Genomic DNA, 17501 nt, shown 5'->3' with positions numbered 1-17501 from the left:
GAAAGACCTGTACAATCAAAATTATTGCTTTGGGTTTTGACAATTTAATATGATATCTCACTGGAGAATGCAGTTATAAATTTTTAGAAAGATCATTTTTTTAAAATATAGACCAATTTTGATTAAATCTAAATAATAATTACTTAAAACATCGCATATACTTTTTGTTTAAAGCAATTTAGTCTGTGTTTGATCATTGTATATACAAAACATGCATGTTTAGTTTTTTCCTAAATATTCTCAGGCAATATTTTTTAGAAAACTTCCAAAAGAAAACTAGTAGATTTTCAAAAATATTTTCTAATCCCATTTATTACGCACCAAAAATGAGGAGTTTTTTTAAACAACAAAACAAAAGCTATTTGTCTTACAGGACCAATGTGAAAATTTAATACTTTAGTTTTAGAACTTTACATTTTGAAATGTTTTCAAATATAATTGCTTCTGTTGTATTAAAAGAGGAATATTTTTTCCTTTAATCTTATCTTTTTTTATGAATTTTCATAAGTTAAAAAACTATCTATTAGTATTATTTTATTTTAACATAATTATATTTCAATAGGTTGACATATGTCATCCTTTAGAAAGTAAATCCAATGATTAAATTCATTTAATGTTACTTTAAACAAACAGTTGGCAATCATGAAAATTTCATTAAAATAAATACATATTTAATGAATAATGTATATGGTTCAAAAAAATAATTTACACATACAAAACTCACTAGCAGTGACTTCATAAACAGTATTAACTGAGTAATTTATTTAATCTTATGATTAATTTACCTAGTTTTTTTTTTTTAAAAGTCATGATATTAAAATACATGCAAATTTTGCCTATTTAAATAATGCTGTTTGGTATAACCCTTACCCCTTAAACACATTTTAGGTACTGTTAACTCAGTTTTAAACTACCCAATAAATTGTTTTCTTTAGATCAAGATAAGGTGTAAAATACATTTTGCTAAATTATTGTACCAAATTAATAGTAAAGATGCAATATTAAAACTAATTAAAAAGAACATCTCAATGGCTATTAGCAACATAGAAATAATAATTTTGATTTAGACAAATTATCTAAAGTATATTTAAAAGAAATTTTCTGGAAGAATCTTCTAAAAACAGCTAAAACATTGTTTTCTGACTTATTTTTACAATATAACATTTTTTAATTACCTTCATTGTATAAAACGGTTCAAAAGAATTTGAAAATAAATTTAACACTATTTTTTATACAAGAAAGAAAGGTGGGTAATACATATACCTTTTGTTAAGCCCACAATTTTTTATACAGCTGAATAGTTTTACATCATATATTTCTGAAATAGGCATAAAAGTAATAATAGCATGAATGAAATAAAAAAGGTAAGACAATATTATTTTACAAGCATATTTTATACAAAGTAAATTTTCTTTTAAACAAACATGATTTTATTCTTATTATTGTATATTTTATACCATTCTGATAAAAGCAAAAAGTTTTGAAAATGATGACTCAAAAAATGCCAATTACAAAATGAATTCCTACTGGAAATACAAGTAAAGCATCTTCTTCATAAAATGTTTTAAAAAAACAATTCACTGAAATGCAGAAACTAAATCAAAAGAACTCATAAAAACAACATAAAAATCCTGTCACCTTTTGCAATTTATTTGTTGTTAATTCTTGTTTGATATATTGAAATATTGTACATTTATGTTTTTAGAAAGTTGAGAAAACCTTTATTTTACTCATAAAATTTAGTTGTTTTTTTAATGATATATATCCTGTAGAATTAAAACTGTTGTTTTTGATTTTGAAAATTTAATGTCAGTCAGCAACTCGAGTACAAGATCAAAATGTAAGCCTTTCAGGTTAGCAGTCATAAAGGAAAACATTATTTAGAGTTATTTTGCTTACTGTTGGCAATTAATAAAATGTTACTAAAGTAAAAGCAATTGCATTTTACAAAAGATTGGATATAATTGATGTTTTAGCATATTAGGTAAGTAAACAAAAATTTAGAGAAAAAAAGCTAACAAAAATTAATTTTTAGTATTTATCTGTTTTATCATATCACAGAAATCGAAAACAAAAATGATTGAACTAGGTCATGTTGTTGAAAAAAATTGTAATTTATTTTAAAATGTATTAGCAAAGTTTTGAATACAAACTATTATGAGTTTTTAATATAAAGTGAGGTCTTCAGAATATCGATCACTGAGTTCCTGTACAACTGATGAATGTTTGTATTTTCAAAGTGAAATTTCAGGTTAAAACTTAGGCTTGATAAAAATAAATGCTATGTAGCTTTAAACTGCAACTTCTATAATATTTATTCTAAAAGTATTATATTTTTGAATAATTTTAAGGCTTAAGTTTTTTCTTCTTTTTTTATTGTTGCCTTGATTGCAAAATCTAAAAAACAAGAGTTTTATCCATGTCAACAATAATGATGGAAGAATTCTCATTAACTTGGTAATGTCCCTTGAATAGTGTATGCATTTTTTATTAAAAAATATAAAATAAATAAACACAGTATGGTATTTCAAGCTTCTCCTTTCTGTGACTAGCTCCAACACTCACATAAATCTCCATCCCTATATTACCTAACTTATATATAAAGTTATTATTCTTTAAAAAAGCCTGTATTGAATAAAATAATCAATATATAATCTAGGTTAATTACAGAAAAATATAAGCTATATACATGATGGCATTGAGGTTAACATTTTATATATACAAAAATATTTTTAAGCAAATAATCATTTTTACATACTCAAAATTTCTAAACATGTTTAAAGAAGGTCTACCTTACCTTATAGCATTTGAAATTTTGTAAATAAAATTTTTTTAAAATAGTTTAAAGCCCTCAAGTAATATTTTTGTCTATGAAATTAAAAAAAGGATAACAACCTATATTACAGTACAGTCTTGACCTAAAAATATTTTAAAAAGATATTTTACTTTTAGCATTTAAAATTTTTTAATTTATTTTAATTTACTAAATTTTTACATTAATATATTTTTAAATATTTAAATATGTAAGCAAACAAACATTTGACTTGGATGTAAGTGATCATCCATAAATCAATAATAAATGATGCCACAGTTCTAGAATAAGGGGGTGATGGGAGTGGGGGGGGGGCGGCTCAGAATTTTGAAATCGTATATGACAAAGGTGAGCCATGAGTCTGAAAGTGTGATGACACACTTTTGCATTTTAAAAAGTATTGTTAGAAACTGCATTTTATCAGTTATTTCACATTTTTAAAAGACTAAATTTTAGTAAATTGCAATAGAAGCTGATTGATATACTCAGTGTTCACCACGCTCTAAAAGTAGTTTAGAAAGAAATCAATGTTTTAAAAAAAATTAATTTTGAGGGTTCTTGGAAACTGTGGTGTGATGTCATTTTAAAGGGGGGGGGGGTTCTGTGACAGTGAGTAGGGGTGAGAGATAAGAATAATTAAAATAGTGTGAAAAGTTGGCCCAGACAAATAAATAAAATGAACCAATACAATTTGAGTATTCTTGTAGTGACAGACAAGGTACAACAAAACTAAAGCCAAGAAAATGCCTGCGTTGTGGTTTGGAAAACTACTAAATCATTTTTACAGTGAAGTATAATAAATCTAATAACTTGACTTTTTGTCTGTGTAGCTTATTGCATTCTGCCTGTAGTTCTTAACCAGTCGAGAAAGTGTGTTCCACTCTATTAACTTTACAAAATGTTTATTAAGGCAATAAATCCACTTTCTGCACTTCAATTGTGTAAACATAGGATCTTGATATAAGTTCAATGACTGTCTGCTTTATTTTCTGTGTCTTTTTTTATTAAATTTCATCATTTTAGTCTACAATCTTGTTATGAAGTACTGAAAATAAAATACATGAATAAATTATTAAAACATAAAAACATTGATCTCAAATCATATCAGAAATTATTATTAAAAAACAGTTAACAGAGTTTAATCCACCACTATGCATCAGTTAAGTTACCCTTTCAAACCTAGCAGCCTGTGATGATGCTAGTTTAGGTTTGAAGTCAAGTAGATGGTAGAAACAGAGTATAGCTTAGTTAGTTAAACAGACCAATGGAAATACAGGAGCTGACCGATCACGTGGGACAGTCAGCTGACCATTGAAACGTGGGGAGTGGGAAGATGGTGATAGTTTGCGGGAGAGAGCAGTTAGAGATAGGTAGTGTTAGGGTAAAGATGTAAAAGTTAGAGGTAGAGAGTGTGTTAGGGATGGTCATGGGAGTTGTAGTTAGCTAGTGTTAGTAGATAGTTTATAGTATAGACTAGTTAGATAGAAGTAGGAAGTTGATTGTGGAAAATAAAGAACATTAAATCTTGAATTGGACTTGTGTGTGGTGATTTCACAAAACTATACCAGGCCCAGTTTCATCATCTCATCCCCACCCTCACAACTGGGGGGTGGATCGTCATCACACAGCCCATGAGGCAGATGAAGTAGTGTTCAAATGTTGCTGTGACCTAGCATTTGAATTGATAGTGTGGTCAGCACTATGTCCAGCTGCCTGTACTTGTCTTAACAGGAGCTAAGTTCCCATCAAAGCTGGGTGAACTTGGCTGACGTCCAATAGACTCAAGCCTGGGGTCTTAATTCGGAACGTTTAGGTTCACAGCTATGCACTCTACCATATAACCAAGCTGTCCCAATGATGATTAAATTGAATATTGTATACATTTACATATGGAAATACCTACTGATGTATTCTGTTCATAGATGTCTTGGGAAGCTGAATTGATATCTGACAAATGTTGTGGGAATTCTTGATCAAGTGGCGAAGTGCTTTCTGCTGTCATTTTCTGAGGGACATCTCTGGAAACTGATGTCATATCTGCCACTGACAAATGTTGGGAGAATTCTTGATCAAGTGGCAAAGTGCTTTCTGCTGTCATTTGCTGGGGGAGATATACCTTGTGCGCCAACATAAGGAGATCATGCCTAGGTTTCCTTCGTCTAGTTAAACCAATGTCCTGTTGTGTGATTTGATCATATCCACATAACCTTGTGCACATAGCAGTAGCTCTTGCAAACCTTTTCTTAAGTCCTTGTCTCACCTTTTAATTGTATAAAACAAATTGATAACCATTGATATTGAGAAATGTTTTAACTTCAAGTTTTAATAATTTAAGTTTTTAAAAGCAATACATATAATAATTTACATCTACAAACTCATTAGCATTCAACATAAAATAAAGGCACCTTTTTATTAAATACTGTCTGTGTTAAGAAGATCATAAACCCCTGTAAATAAAGTGAAACTTTTAAACATCTGCACACTATACTAAACCTAAACTTAAACAATAAAAAATAGCCTATTTGATACACTCATAATGAAATCATTTAAGTTTCTATAATATACTTAGTTGTAGCATAAAACCAAAATTTTTAATACAAAAACTAAAAATATTTACTTTACATATATTAAAAAATGAAATCTGGCATTAATAATCTTAAACTTAGAGAAGCAAATGATTGTAAATATATATTGAATAAATATTGTATCTTCATTCACAGCTAAAATGTTTACAATACATAAATAAAATAAACAAATATAAAAATAAAAAATCTGGTTTTAATACTCCAAACCTGAAAGGAGCACATTATTGTAAAAAGGTATTGAAAAATCATGGTGTATTCATTCACAGCAAAAACACCAATAATCCAACCGACACCAAGAAGGGGAGTTAAAACAGCTAGAGCCCTTATTGCAGTTCTGAAAAGAACAATAATAATAATATAAATTAAGAGTGTGCTTATCTATCTTACCAAACTAAATTTTTCATAATATTTTTAAAAAGCATTTTAAAACTTAAAAATGCTTTAATTAATATGTAGATCTATCAGTATTTGTCATGTTACAACAAATCTTGCTTAAACTTCAGCATAATACCTGCATGGTTTAAATTCTAAGGTTCACATTTGATCCACCTCTCATAAATTCTATTCTTAAATAACTTTAGAATCAGCAATAGGTTTTTTTCTATATCAAATACATATTTTAACTCTTGATATCTTGCCTTCATCCTCTAATTGACATACTTGAGCTCCTTAAAGTGAATCATTATTTTTCTGTTTCAATGTTTGAGATATATTTTAACAAATATCCCCTAAATGAAAAATTAACTAATACTTATTCAATGTGTTTTTTGTTTCATGTTTTCAAAAATATGAATAATAATTATTGTGTTAATACATTTTTAAATGATTAACTCCTCTCTGTTATGTATTAATTAGATGTTACAATTTAAATAATCTTACATGATTTTTACTTTACATGACTTCCTCCTTACTATTTTGGTTGTCTGAATTTTGTGCATTACTCTAACAAGTATCACAAAATTAGCCTGTAAAAAATGATATTATTATACTTTATAATATGTAAAAACTTCTTTAGTATATGCATTAACTTTAGTTACATCCTGCTGGACGGAGTGGCCTAGCGGTAGAGAGCTGGACTGCTAACCCATAAGTCTCGAGTTTGAATCTGGGTTCAAGTCAGTAGACCGTCCCTGAGTCCACCCAGCTCTGATCGATACCTAATTCACGTTAGGGTAAATACAGGTGGCTGGGCATAGTGCCGAACACACTATCTCTTCATATGCCGAGGTCACAGAAACAAGTGAACTATACTTCACTTGCTCTATACTTTTTATAGTTAAATCCTGCATGATGTAAAAAAAATTGTAAATTTAAAAATACTATATGTTCAAAATCATTGTATTTTTTCCTTTGTACACCTTAACTTAATTTGAAATACATCTCTCATCATTCAGCATAAAACTGATCTAGGTTTTATATTTGAGTGCATTAGAATGGCAGAGGGTTTTGATTATAAATATTAGATTAGTGATCAATTATCTAAAATTCCTACTTTGAATAAATTCTTAGTCTTTTGCAAAAATATAAAGCTAGTATTAAATATAATGAAGTTTTATAGACGATGTTTCAAATGCTAAAACTCTGAAAACATTGTAAATAATATTAATTTGCAATAACAATATGATTTTAAACATCACATTGTTAAGGCTTATACATGAAATGAGAATGATTTGAAATATCTTTTCTTCATATAATTACTGAGTACAAAAAATGACTTACCAAACAGACACCAATGACTATTCCACTAAAGCCCCAAAAAAGAAATGTGTCCACCTTTACCCAACATCTATGTTAGATAAATGACAATATAAGCTACACAATAATGGTTTATGATTTTGATAACCAAATAAAATACATTTTCTGACTCAAAGTTAAATTTCAACGTGAATGTAGTATATACATATTATTTTGTTCAATAATGTTCAATAGTTACTGGTACACAAACCTTCTCTCATCGCCATAACCGTGGCCCTGCGTGGCACCCACAAATGCTGCCACTATCACTGTCGGTAAACCTAAAAACAGTGTTGATAATTGATCATATTGTTACTAGTATTATTTCAGTAAAGCATTTTAAATATTTGAAAATGTGTATTATCTGAATAACATTGAAAAATAAAAATAAAAAGTATTTGTTTGGTTTATATAACTTAATTAGCACATTTAGTACATTTTATTAGCATATTTTTAATTAACAAATGGATATATTTATAATAAATTTAAAATTCAACACTTGTTAAAACTTACCATAAGCAACTATTAACAAATATTTAAGAATAGACCTAGTATAAAAAATCAGGACAACATTTTTGTAGAGCTCTATTGCTTCAGCAAGCATGAAAAACATGCTTGCTGTGAGTGTAAATTGCAGAATGACAGCAACCAGCCTACAGACTATCTGTTGAGGATATATATATAAAAAATCAGAAAATATAAGTAAAATCCAGTAAAAATGTATCCTCTTGAATTTCTTGGTCCATGTGGCAGGTGTAGTAGAGTTCATGTGTTTCAGCCAACTTGATAATTAAAGAGATAGTGTGGTCAGCACTATGGCCAGCAGTTATTTACTTTCCAAATAGAGCTGGGTAGACTCAAAGACATCCGACAGACTTAAGCGGGCATTACTAACTCAGGTTAGCAGTTGAGAACTCTAATATCTGACCACATTTCCCCCAAGTGGCCAGCTGGTAGGGTGCTAGACTGGTAACCGGATAGTCTCAAGTTTGAATACGGGTTCCAAACTAATGTTAGGAAAAGTAAAGGTTGCTGGGCACAGTGATGACTTTACTATCCCTTTATATGTCGAGGTCACAGAAATAGGTGAACTCTACTTCTTTATACTTTCCTACATTCCCCCTAAAACCCACAAAATTTTAACTTATTTTTTATTTATTTTAAATTACTACCTATTACATATAAAAACATTAACTATCCTTGTCCATGACACCAGATGAAAACCAAGGTGTAGGGACAGAATGCCATTCAAAACCAAAATTTTATGTAAACCAGGTTGTTACTATCAAGGGATATACTTTGAATTATCAATAACATTTCAACCTGTAAGGATGTTAGTTATTTTGGTGGTATATATATATTACATCACAGGTGACAAGTAACAGCAGGTTATGATTTAAACAAATGTTAAGTTCTACATTTTTGTTTTGGTGGTATAAATATATTCCATCACAGCTGACTAGAAAGAGCAGGTTAAGATTTAAACAATTTTTTTTAAATGCTCTCATTATGTTAAAGTTTACTTTACATTGAATTATCTCTGTAGCTACTAATCCAAAGCGATTAAAATTTCTATCACAAGATTTCACCAAGGACTGACATAACAAAAAACAGAGAAGTCAAGTTAAATAAAATCTAGCAAAAACTCACTGTGTTACTTGTCTTGTCTACTCCTGCCACAAATGTTACATACGCCATAAGAAGCAGTGAGCATTTATTGATATGCAGAATTGTTGCACTGTCTTTTATATCTCTAAAAAATGTAGTATTGGAAGATATAAATAAATAGTATATCAAGATGTAGCATTATTTAGCATAACAAACAAAAATACAAAAAAAAATACTTATAAAACGAGACTCATCACCCAATGTTTTCTGCCTACATAATTAGTAATTTATGGGTAGGTTGACATGTTTTATAGGTTGTCTGATGTTATTTTGTTGGAATGTTATCTTTTAGTAGATTGCAACATATGAGATATAGTAGATTTTTGTGAGAATATCACTAATTACCTTGTAAGAATTCTTACAAACTGCTTTGTCAATGACATTGGAAAAATCAGCTTTTTAAATAGTGTAATGTTCAGTAAAATAAACTAAAACTATAGCTCTGCTTCAAAAGATTGTATTTGTAAGCATTCTTACCCCCACAATACTATGTTTACAATGATCGTTACTGTGAGGCTGGCTATAGAGAGTGAGCATCCAACCTGTGTTAACACATTCAGTTCATATGGTTCTTCCTGAAATTTAAAATGTGTTAATATGATTATTAACACGTTCAGTTCATATGGTTCTTCCTGAAATTTAAAATATTTTCATGAGACTCCACGCCAAAATAATCTGCTGGTTTTATACTAGTCAATGATTCACATATTTAAAAATGAGCATCATTTTTTCTAATTTTTAAGCAGTATAAACCTTATATTTACATTTACTTAGATATTACTAATATAGGAGCTAATTTTAAAATTGAAATGTGATCTTATATAAGAAGGAAGTAAATAGCTAACCTTCTGATAACTACTTATCAGTACTGCAAATGTAGTCAAATGGTCACACATGCAAATGACATGAGTAGCGTTTCTTTTTACAAGTGAACAACCTCTTGTTGACCAAACATTTGGATTATTCACACTAATTCAGAAAAATGATATAGAATATAGACTACTTAATAAGAGCATTCAGAAATGCAAATTTATTTTTTGGGTTGGTAGTTAGTTTTAAATGTAAGAAAACATTAAGAAAAAAAATACTAGCAAAACATCAGTTCAGATTAAAATAAATAAAAACAATGGCTATCCAAAAGATTCTAAAATGTATTAAATTTGTTGTCCTCTACCAAAGCCGAGAAAATATATTTAATTTCAACTTTCCCAACTATACAAAGGCTGTCCAAAATGTTATTTTTTAAAAAGATTTAGTAACATCATTAGAACATTTATAAGGCATTTGTTTACATTTTATACAGATCTAAATGGAAATGTTGTATTTAGCTAATAATAAACCCCTATATATTACCTGTCACTGGTGTCCAGGAAAGCACACTCTAGGTGTTCTGATGTAATCTAAGATTGATTAAATTGAAACTACTGTATGAAATTATGTATAAACAGTGCCACATAGATTTTAGTTACAAATTTAAGATAAAATCAATTATTTATCACAAAGACAAGAGTTTTAGTCAGACATTTAACACTTAGCTACCACACCAACAAGTTGGTGACACCCTCAGCTACCACACCAACAAGTTGGTGACACCCTCAGCTATCACACCAATAAAATGGTGACACCCTCATCTACTACACCAACAAGTTGGTGACACCCTCGGCTACCACACCAACAAGTTGGTGACACCCTCGGCTACCACACCAACAAGTTGGTGACACCCTCAGCTACCACACCAACAAGTCCATGACACCCTCAGCTACCACACCAACAAGTCCATGACACCCTCAGCTACCACACCAACAAGTCCATGACACCCTCAGCTACCACACCAACAAGTTGGTGACACCCTCGGCTACCACACCAACAAGTTGGTGACACCCTCAGCTACCACACCAACAAGTCCATGACACCCTCAGCTACCACACCAACAAGTCCATGACACCCTCAGCTACCACACCAACAAGTTGGTGACACCCTCAGCTACCACACCAACAAGTTGGTGACACCCTCGGCTACCACACCAACAAGTTGGTGACACCCTCGGCTACCACACCAACAAGTTGGTGACACCCTCGGCTACCACACCAACAAGTTGGTGACACCCTCAGCTACCACACCAACAAGTCCGTGACACCCTCAGCTACCACACCAACAAGTCCATGACACCCTCAGCTACCACACCAACAAGTCCATGACACCCTCAGCTACCACACCAACAAGTCCATGACACCCTCAGCTACCACACCAACAAGTTGGTGACACCCTCAGCTACCACACCAACAAGTTGGTGACACCCTCAGCTACCACACCAACAAGTTGGTGACACCCTCAGCTACCACACCAACAAGTTGGTGACACCCTCGGCTACCACAACAGTACTCACCCAAACTAATCATAATACTGTCACTGTCACTGTCACTGACACTCCAAAAGAAACCCATTAGAGTTACAAAATACCAAATATAATATTTGTAACATTAGTTTTATTATCCTGTTTCCTTCTTGTATTTGTAGATTACTAAAACAATAATCACAACTAGCTTTTGTTGGCCAAATTGAGCAATTGGCAATTAGAAAATAGTAAAAGTATAAACACATTTACAAACATTAAAGGTGTCAATGAACATTTATGTCACCAGACCATTAATTGAATATAATATTTTTTTAAAATTAAAAATTTAAACCAACGTTATTTAGTAGGTTAAATGTGATTTCAACCAAATCAACGCTGCTCCTATTTGAAACAATCGATATTATGTCTGATGCCAATTCTTTAATTGGTTGCTCCAGGGTTCTGCAAAACAAAAAATTTATTTTAAAAAAAACTAGAAAAGGTAGATGTATTTATTTAGTACTAGATTGGAATTTATAGCTCAAAATGTACATTTTTAATTAATGAAAAAATATAACGAAACATTATGTGTCAGCTTCATTGCTTTTAAAGTGATAGAAACATAAAAGACTTAGATTCTATTACTGGTTGTTTCTTTCGTTTTCTATTTTAACTTTGCTTCCCATTTTTTTATAGATGACAAGTCCAATCAGTGTACAGTCTGAAAATCAAAAAAATAAACGCTAATCTGTCAAAAATGAATCCATGATTCTTATAAAACATTATACCAAAACAGTTCTAAGCGAAACAATAGTTGTCAGCAAACATAGCTGGACAGCAGGTTTGGCATTGGGTTATCAACATTATATGGAAATGGCTCTATTTTAACTCTCAACACTTAGCTATTAATTGAATATACATACAAATAAAAAAATTGTGTTTAATGGAGTTTAAGTTAAAAGAAATATCAAGTGGCTTTAGAAAGCACTAGACTATAGAACAAAATATAGAAATTGACCAACCAGTTGAATAATCTGAAGGAATAAAAATTTTATTTCCAGGATAATCAGAAGTTAAATTGGTTACATATTCAAATGCACCAAAGTTTCTGAAGCGTGCAATAGCTGAGGAAAAATACTTTTATTTTTTAAAACTAGAATTACTTTATAGACTTAGACTTTAAAAAATTATGGAGGAATTAATGAGAGTGTAATAGATAAAAAAAAAGTTTCGAAATAAATTTGAATCAAAATACTTAAAAAGCATCAGTAATTACTAGAGTAGGCTTATTTTATATCTATTTAAGTTTCATGAACGTTTTTAGAAACAAGTTAATATAAATTGAACACTATGGAAGTTAGAAAATAATTAATTGCGTTGAGTTTCTAAATCATAGAATATCACGTACCAACTTGGCTTTCTTCATGAACCACTTTTGTTACATTTAACGACGCTAGACTTGAAGACACAATTTTTTCCACACTGATCATTAATGACGACATTCCAGGGCCATTACCGCTGAGCTTATCCCACATATTTCCATCGGCAGAAACTAGGTGGTTCGACAACTTGGCCAATAACTTTAAAACAAACAAGAATGTAGATTTTAAAGACTTACAAATGGTTATTTAAGATTTTTTTTTCTTGAGAATGTGTAACTTTCAAAATTGATTTTTTAGAAATAAATAGCCAGTTGTTTATGTAGTCAAATGCATCGTAAGTCTCCAAATTAACAATTTACATTTAGCCAAAAGGCAATTAGACACATTATATAATGTAGGCCTTTACATACCTTAACAGTTTTATCATTTATCTCGACGTCATATTTGTCCAACACTCTGTCTATTAGCGAGAAAATAGTTAGTACAGATCTCATATCATCCATTGTTCTAGTTTTGTTAAGGTGTGTGCTAATAGATTGCACAACAGAATGTATTACTACTCCTCTTTCTGTAGCACTTTTTGTGCTGTCATTCAGCTCAGACGCCTAAAGAAATATTTATACAGAAAAATGTGTTTTAGTAAGGACATCCCTGTTGTAAAACTTGTTTTTTTTTCTTCTCCATCACGTTGGTTTTATTGGGGTAAAGTTGTATTTTGTTCATTTTTGTCCAGCTGAGTTCATTTGTGCATTTGTGTAGCTGGCTCTGTGTGTAAGATGTTTGCAAAGATATGTCTGGATGTGTCACCAGTGAATATCTCACAGAGAACAGCGTTGATGTGCAAACGAGGATCATAAAATACAGAAAAAAGTAATGGATTTAACTGAGAACCTTAGAGAACTCCATTACTTGTATACCTGTTTAAGAAGAGTTTATGTGTACTATCATGCTACAGTAGTACGCCTACTACTGTTCGTTGTGATTTTTAATTGAAAAGAGTTAAGTACTTTATCTGTAGTTTCGTGAAATTTGTATGGAACTAGTATTTTAACAAGTATCAACAAAAAAACAAATTTTTAAATCGATGAAAATCATGCCACAAAGTAGTTTGGGGTTGATATTAACGAGCCTGGTTTTATTCACTTTTAATAAAGCTCCCTGACCAAAATAAAACTTTTAAAATCCACATTGGTGAGGAAAAGATGGTGTTTTTCTTGGTAGTTTGACATCTGTTTATTGATATGCATTTCTAATTGTATGAATAGGGAAGACAAAAAATGTAGAAATTTACTTATAATTCTCAATGTAATGAATGTTACCCTTTTTACTTTCTCGTATATACGAAGTATAGAGAAAGTATTGTAATCGTGCAAAAAATCTCGACGTTTTACACCTCACTGATACGGAAAAACATAATTTTGCAATCTTGTCCGTATGTCTGTGTGTGTGTGTGTGTGTGTCCGTGTGTAAACACGATAACTTGAGTACCGTTACAGCTAGGTTGATGACATTTCATATATAAGTATTTTATCAAAATCGTAGATCCGTATCAACTGTTGAGCGATTTCAGATAACCGGAAGTGGTACTTTTTCTAATTTGACTTTTTCAAAAGCCTATAACTTGAGTACTATTTCAGATAGATAAATGAAATTGGATATGTAAGTAAAAGATCTAATTCTCTACCTTCTGTCAAATTTTTGAGTAATTTCCGTTGACCGGAAGTACTTATTTACGCTATTTCCGGTTTCTCAAAAAACGCATGTAAATTTATAAAGTAGGCCTACTAATAATATTGAGCACTATTATGCACATCTTTATTTAGCGTTCACTTGGTGTGCATTTCTTTTTTCTACGAGATTATATTCTATTTTTAAAAATTTGAGTAATTAAAATGGATTAAAAATCATGTCTAGAAGTCTATATCCCGAGTTGCCATCCCCCGTAGTGTTATATTAGAATATTCGAGAAAGTTTAGGGGAGATCACTCCCGGTTTATTTGCTAAGCGTCTGTTTCAAATTTCTCGGTTAATATTGAAGAAAGTACGTTATGTGTTTAAATTTATTATTTTATTTATAGCCTATTTTCTTACCAATTCAGAAGTCAGCGCAGTCCATGGATCAGTACAGTTGCATGCTGTGTTCGATGTTGTAAATATTTTAAAACTTGCGACAAATTATGGTTAAACAAAATGTCATTAATCGCATAACTTAATAAAATTTAAAAAATTAAAAAAAAAAACCCAAGAAAACAAGACATTGTCAATTTACAACACAAAACTACGAGGAAGAATATCAGGTCTTACCTTTAGTCGAAGTCTCTTGTTTAGTAGTAAATGGTGTTGTGAGAATGGTGGTGTCTGCCAATGTACTACTAGGTGTTGTGTGGGCTGTGTTATCTGTTGGTGTTGTTAGTTGGGTTGTTAGAAGGGTGGTGTCTGCCAATGTACTACTAGATGTTGTGTGGGCTGTGTTATCTGTTGGTGTTGTTAATGGGGTTCCTAGAGGTGTGTTGTCTGCCAATGTACTACTAGGTGTTGTGTGGGCTGTGTTATCTGTTGGTGTTGTTACCGCCGTGGTTAGAAAGGTGGTGTCTGCCAATGTACTACTAGATGTTGTGTGGGCTGTGTTATCTGTTGGTGTTGTTACCGCCGTGGTTAGAAAGGTGGTGTCTGCCAATGTACTACTAGATGTTGTGTGGGCTGTGTTATCTGTTGGTGTTGTTACCGCCGTGGTTAGAAAGGTGGTGTCTGCCAATGTACTACTAGATGTTGTGTGGGCTGTGTTATCTGTTGGTGTTGTTAATGGGGTTCCTAGAGGTGTGTTGTCTGCCAATGTACTACTAGGTGTTGTGTGGGCTGTGTTATCTGTTGGTGTTGTTACCGCCGTGGTTAGAAAGGTGGTGTCTGCCAATGTACTACTAGATGTTGTGTGGGCTGTGTTATCTGTTGGTGTTGTTACCGCCGTGGTTAGAAAGGTGGTGTCTGCCAATGTACTACTAGATGTTGTGTGGGCTGTGTTATCTGTTGGTGTTGTTACCGCCGTGGTTAGAAAGGTGGTGTCTGCCAATGTACTACTAGATGTTGTGTGGGCTGTGTTATCTGTTGGTGTTGTTAGTGGGGTTTTTGTGGTCTTTTGCTTTGAAGTCTGGGAAGTGAATGTGGCGTATGTAGTGATACTGGACAGGGATGACGGGGAAATGGTATCTACATTGCCATTAGTTTGATCTGTGAGAGATGCTGTTGAATGCTGTTCTTCATCACATTTAGTAGTGTCCAGATAAAAAATGCAAACTATTGCAGTATCTTCTCCATGTTCATCATCTACAACCTAAGTTAGATTTACCAAATTGCATTTTAGGTGTAATTTCTTTATCGCTTTCTTCAGTGTCATTACAGTTTAAAACATTCTTTTAAAATATTTTAACCATTAAAATTTGCTAGATTTCCTGTCAATTGTCAAAACCCCAACTAATTATTAAAATTAAGCGTCAGTACATTCGTATGTAACAATATGTGTTGGGATAACACTTTCGAAGTAATCGGGCTATAGAAATAGTTGATAAGATTGTGACAAAACCGATAGTTTTTCGTGAAAACACATTATGGCGAAATGGTTTTTAAAAATGATAAACTGCTTTAGGAGAATAAAAATAGGCAAATTCTAAAGTTGTTGTCTTTTTTAAACCGAAAATGGAGTAAAGTACAATTCAAAGTTAAATTTTGTCCACTTTACTGGCTATTCTAGATGTTGTTTTTTGATAAGCCAGTTTTTTTGTAAATAATTTTTGTTTCTTACGGATACGAGCTAAATAGCTTCCTTTAAACTATTTAGAAAAATAATTTTATTCAGCAACATTTTTTTCAGTCTTAAAAACTATCCATAAGGCTTAGTTTCAGTTTCATGTTTCTATCATTTATTCCCCACCCGCCCACCCTCAGTATTGCAGCCATACAGAGATAGATTTATATCTGAATCATAGCATATTAAGCAGATACTTACATGTAGTTTAAATTTTTGCCAAGAAGGTTTGTTAGTCCTTCGGCGGATTATGAAATATCTCCACATGTTGTCGCGTACCATATGCTCACGGTACTCCACATCAATTTTTGGATTCGTGGTAACTTTAAAAAATGCATAATTGTACATACATGAACTAAATTTACCAGAACATTGCTTAATAATTACTTTTAAGCCCATGTGCATTTCCAAAATATTACTTTTAAAATATGCATTTTGATGAAATAAGCATTACAATTTGAAAAGTTTTAGGGTAAATTTCTTTGATACAAGTGCAATAACACTTGTTACAATTGTTTCTCAACTTTGGTCTGTTCTAATATCTTGAAACATTTTCATTGAGTAATTATACGCATGCCCATATATATATATATATATATATATATATATATATATATATATATATATATATATATATATATATATATAGTAAATAATAAATAATAATATAATTCATTTCATTAAGGAATTTTAGAAAGTATTGTGAACTTTTTAAAGTTTTGGTGACATGTTTTTAGACTGAAGCATTTCACCTTCTTGACCATAGGTTCACCAACAAAAGCACAAAGTATTTTGAAAACCCCCACAATATATTCTGCAATACTTACTGTTTGTGTGTGAAAGATTTGAAATTTTGATCTCGTCAAGATTAGCTACTTCAATGCATTGAAAGTCATTACACCGGTCTTCAGTATTTGACCTCACGACATGCAAAATCGTCACGTCCTTATAAAGAGGAACCAGATACTGCGCTTTTGAAAATCGTAGAGGCATAATGTTCTTGCTTCTTTCTAGAGTTTTAACAATGGACGCAAAACCATTCTGCAATGGCATGAGATAGTTATCAAAATATTACCCACCCACCCCCCCCCCCCCCAAACATAAAGGTGAGTGAATAAAGCAAAGAAAGTTATTTTTCCATGTATGTGTCTTTTTAAAAAAAAAATGTTTTAAACTTTGGCGACCA

The 17501-nt window shown here is 31.4% G+C and overlaps 1 protein-coding gene and 1 long non-coding RNA gene across 2 annotated transcripts; both read right to left on the bottom strand.

The window, feature by feature from the left end:
* Positions 1-3442: 3442 nt before the first annotated feature.
* Positions 3443-11569, bottom strand: LOC131952117 (adhesion G protein-coupled receptor E5). The gene is made up of 13 exons (XM_059314639.1): positions 11491-11569; positions 10153-10199; positions 9645-9768; positions 9277-9374; positions 8782-8884; positions 7645-7795; positions 7343-7412; positions 7117-7183; positions 6277-6362; positions 5605-5731; positions 5218-5259; positions 4716-5072; positions 3443-3857 (listed from the first exon to the last, which is right to left on the bottom strand). The coding sequence occupies exons 3-13, from the start codon at positions 9693-9695 to the stop codon at positions 3837-3839; spliced, it is 1173 nt and encodes a 390-aa protein (XP_059170622.1). The 5' UTR covers positions 9696-9768; positions 10153-10199; positions 11491-11569; the 3' UTR covers positions 3443-3836.
* Positions 11570-15758: 4189 nt separating this feature from the next.
* LOC131952114 (uncharacterized) lies at positions 15759-17217 on the bottom strand. The gene is made up of 3 exons (XR_009388506.1): positions 17143-17217; positions 16517-16638; positions 15759-15844 (listed from the first exon to the last, which is right to left on the bottom strand). It is a non-coding gene; the product is annotated as an uncharacterized LOC131952114 (long non-coding RNA).
* Positions 17218-17501: the final 284 nt, after the last annotated feature.

This window comes from Physella acuta, unplaced genomic scaffold (assembly GCF_028476545.2).
Source record: "Physella acuta isolate Inbredline_101_S28 unplaced genomic scaffold, ASM2847654v3 ptg000853l, whole genome shotgun sequence".
Taxonomy (NCBI): domain Eukaryota; kingdom Metazoa; phylum Mollusca; class Gastropoda; family Physidae; genus Physella; species Physella acuta.
This window is presented reverse-complemented; position numbering and strand designations above follow the sequence as displayed.

Coding starts and splice junctions, on each gene's coding strand:
- LOC131952117 (XM_059314639.1), bottom strand. CDS start 9,695: ATGTGTGACCATTTGACTACATTTGCAGTACTGATAAGTAGTTATCAG. Junction 7,184..7,342: donor GGTTATGGCGATGAGAGAAG/GTTTGTGTACCA, acceptor TATCTAACATAG/ATGTTGGGTAAAGGTGGACA. Junction 5,260..5,604: donor CAATAATGTGCTCCTTTCAG/GTTTGGAGTATT, acceptor CTTTATTTACAG/GGGTTTATGATCTTCTTAAC.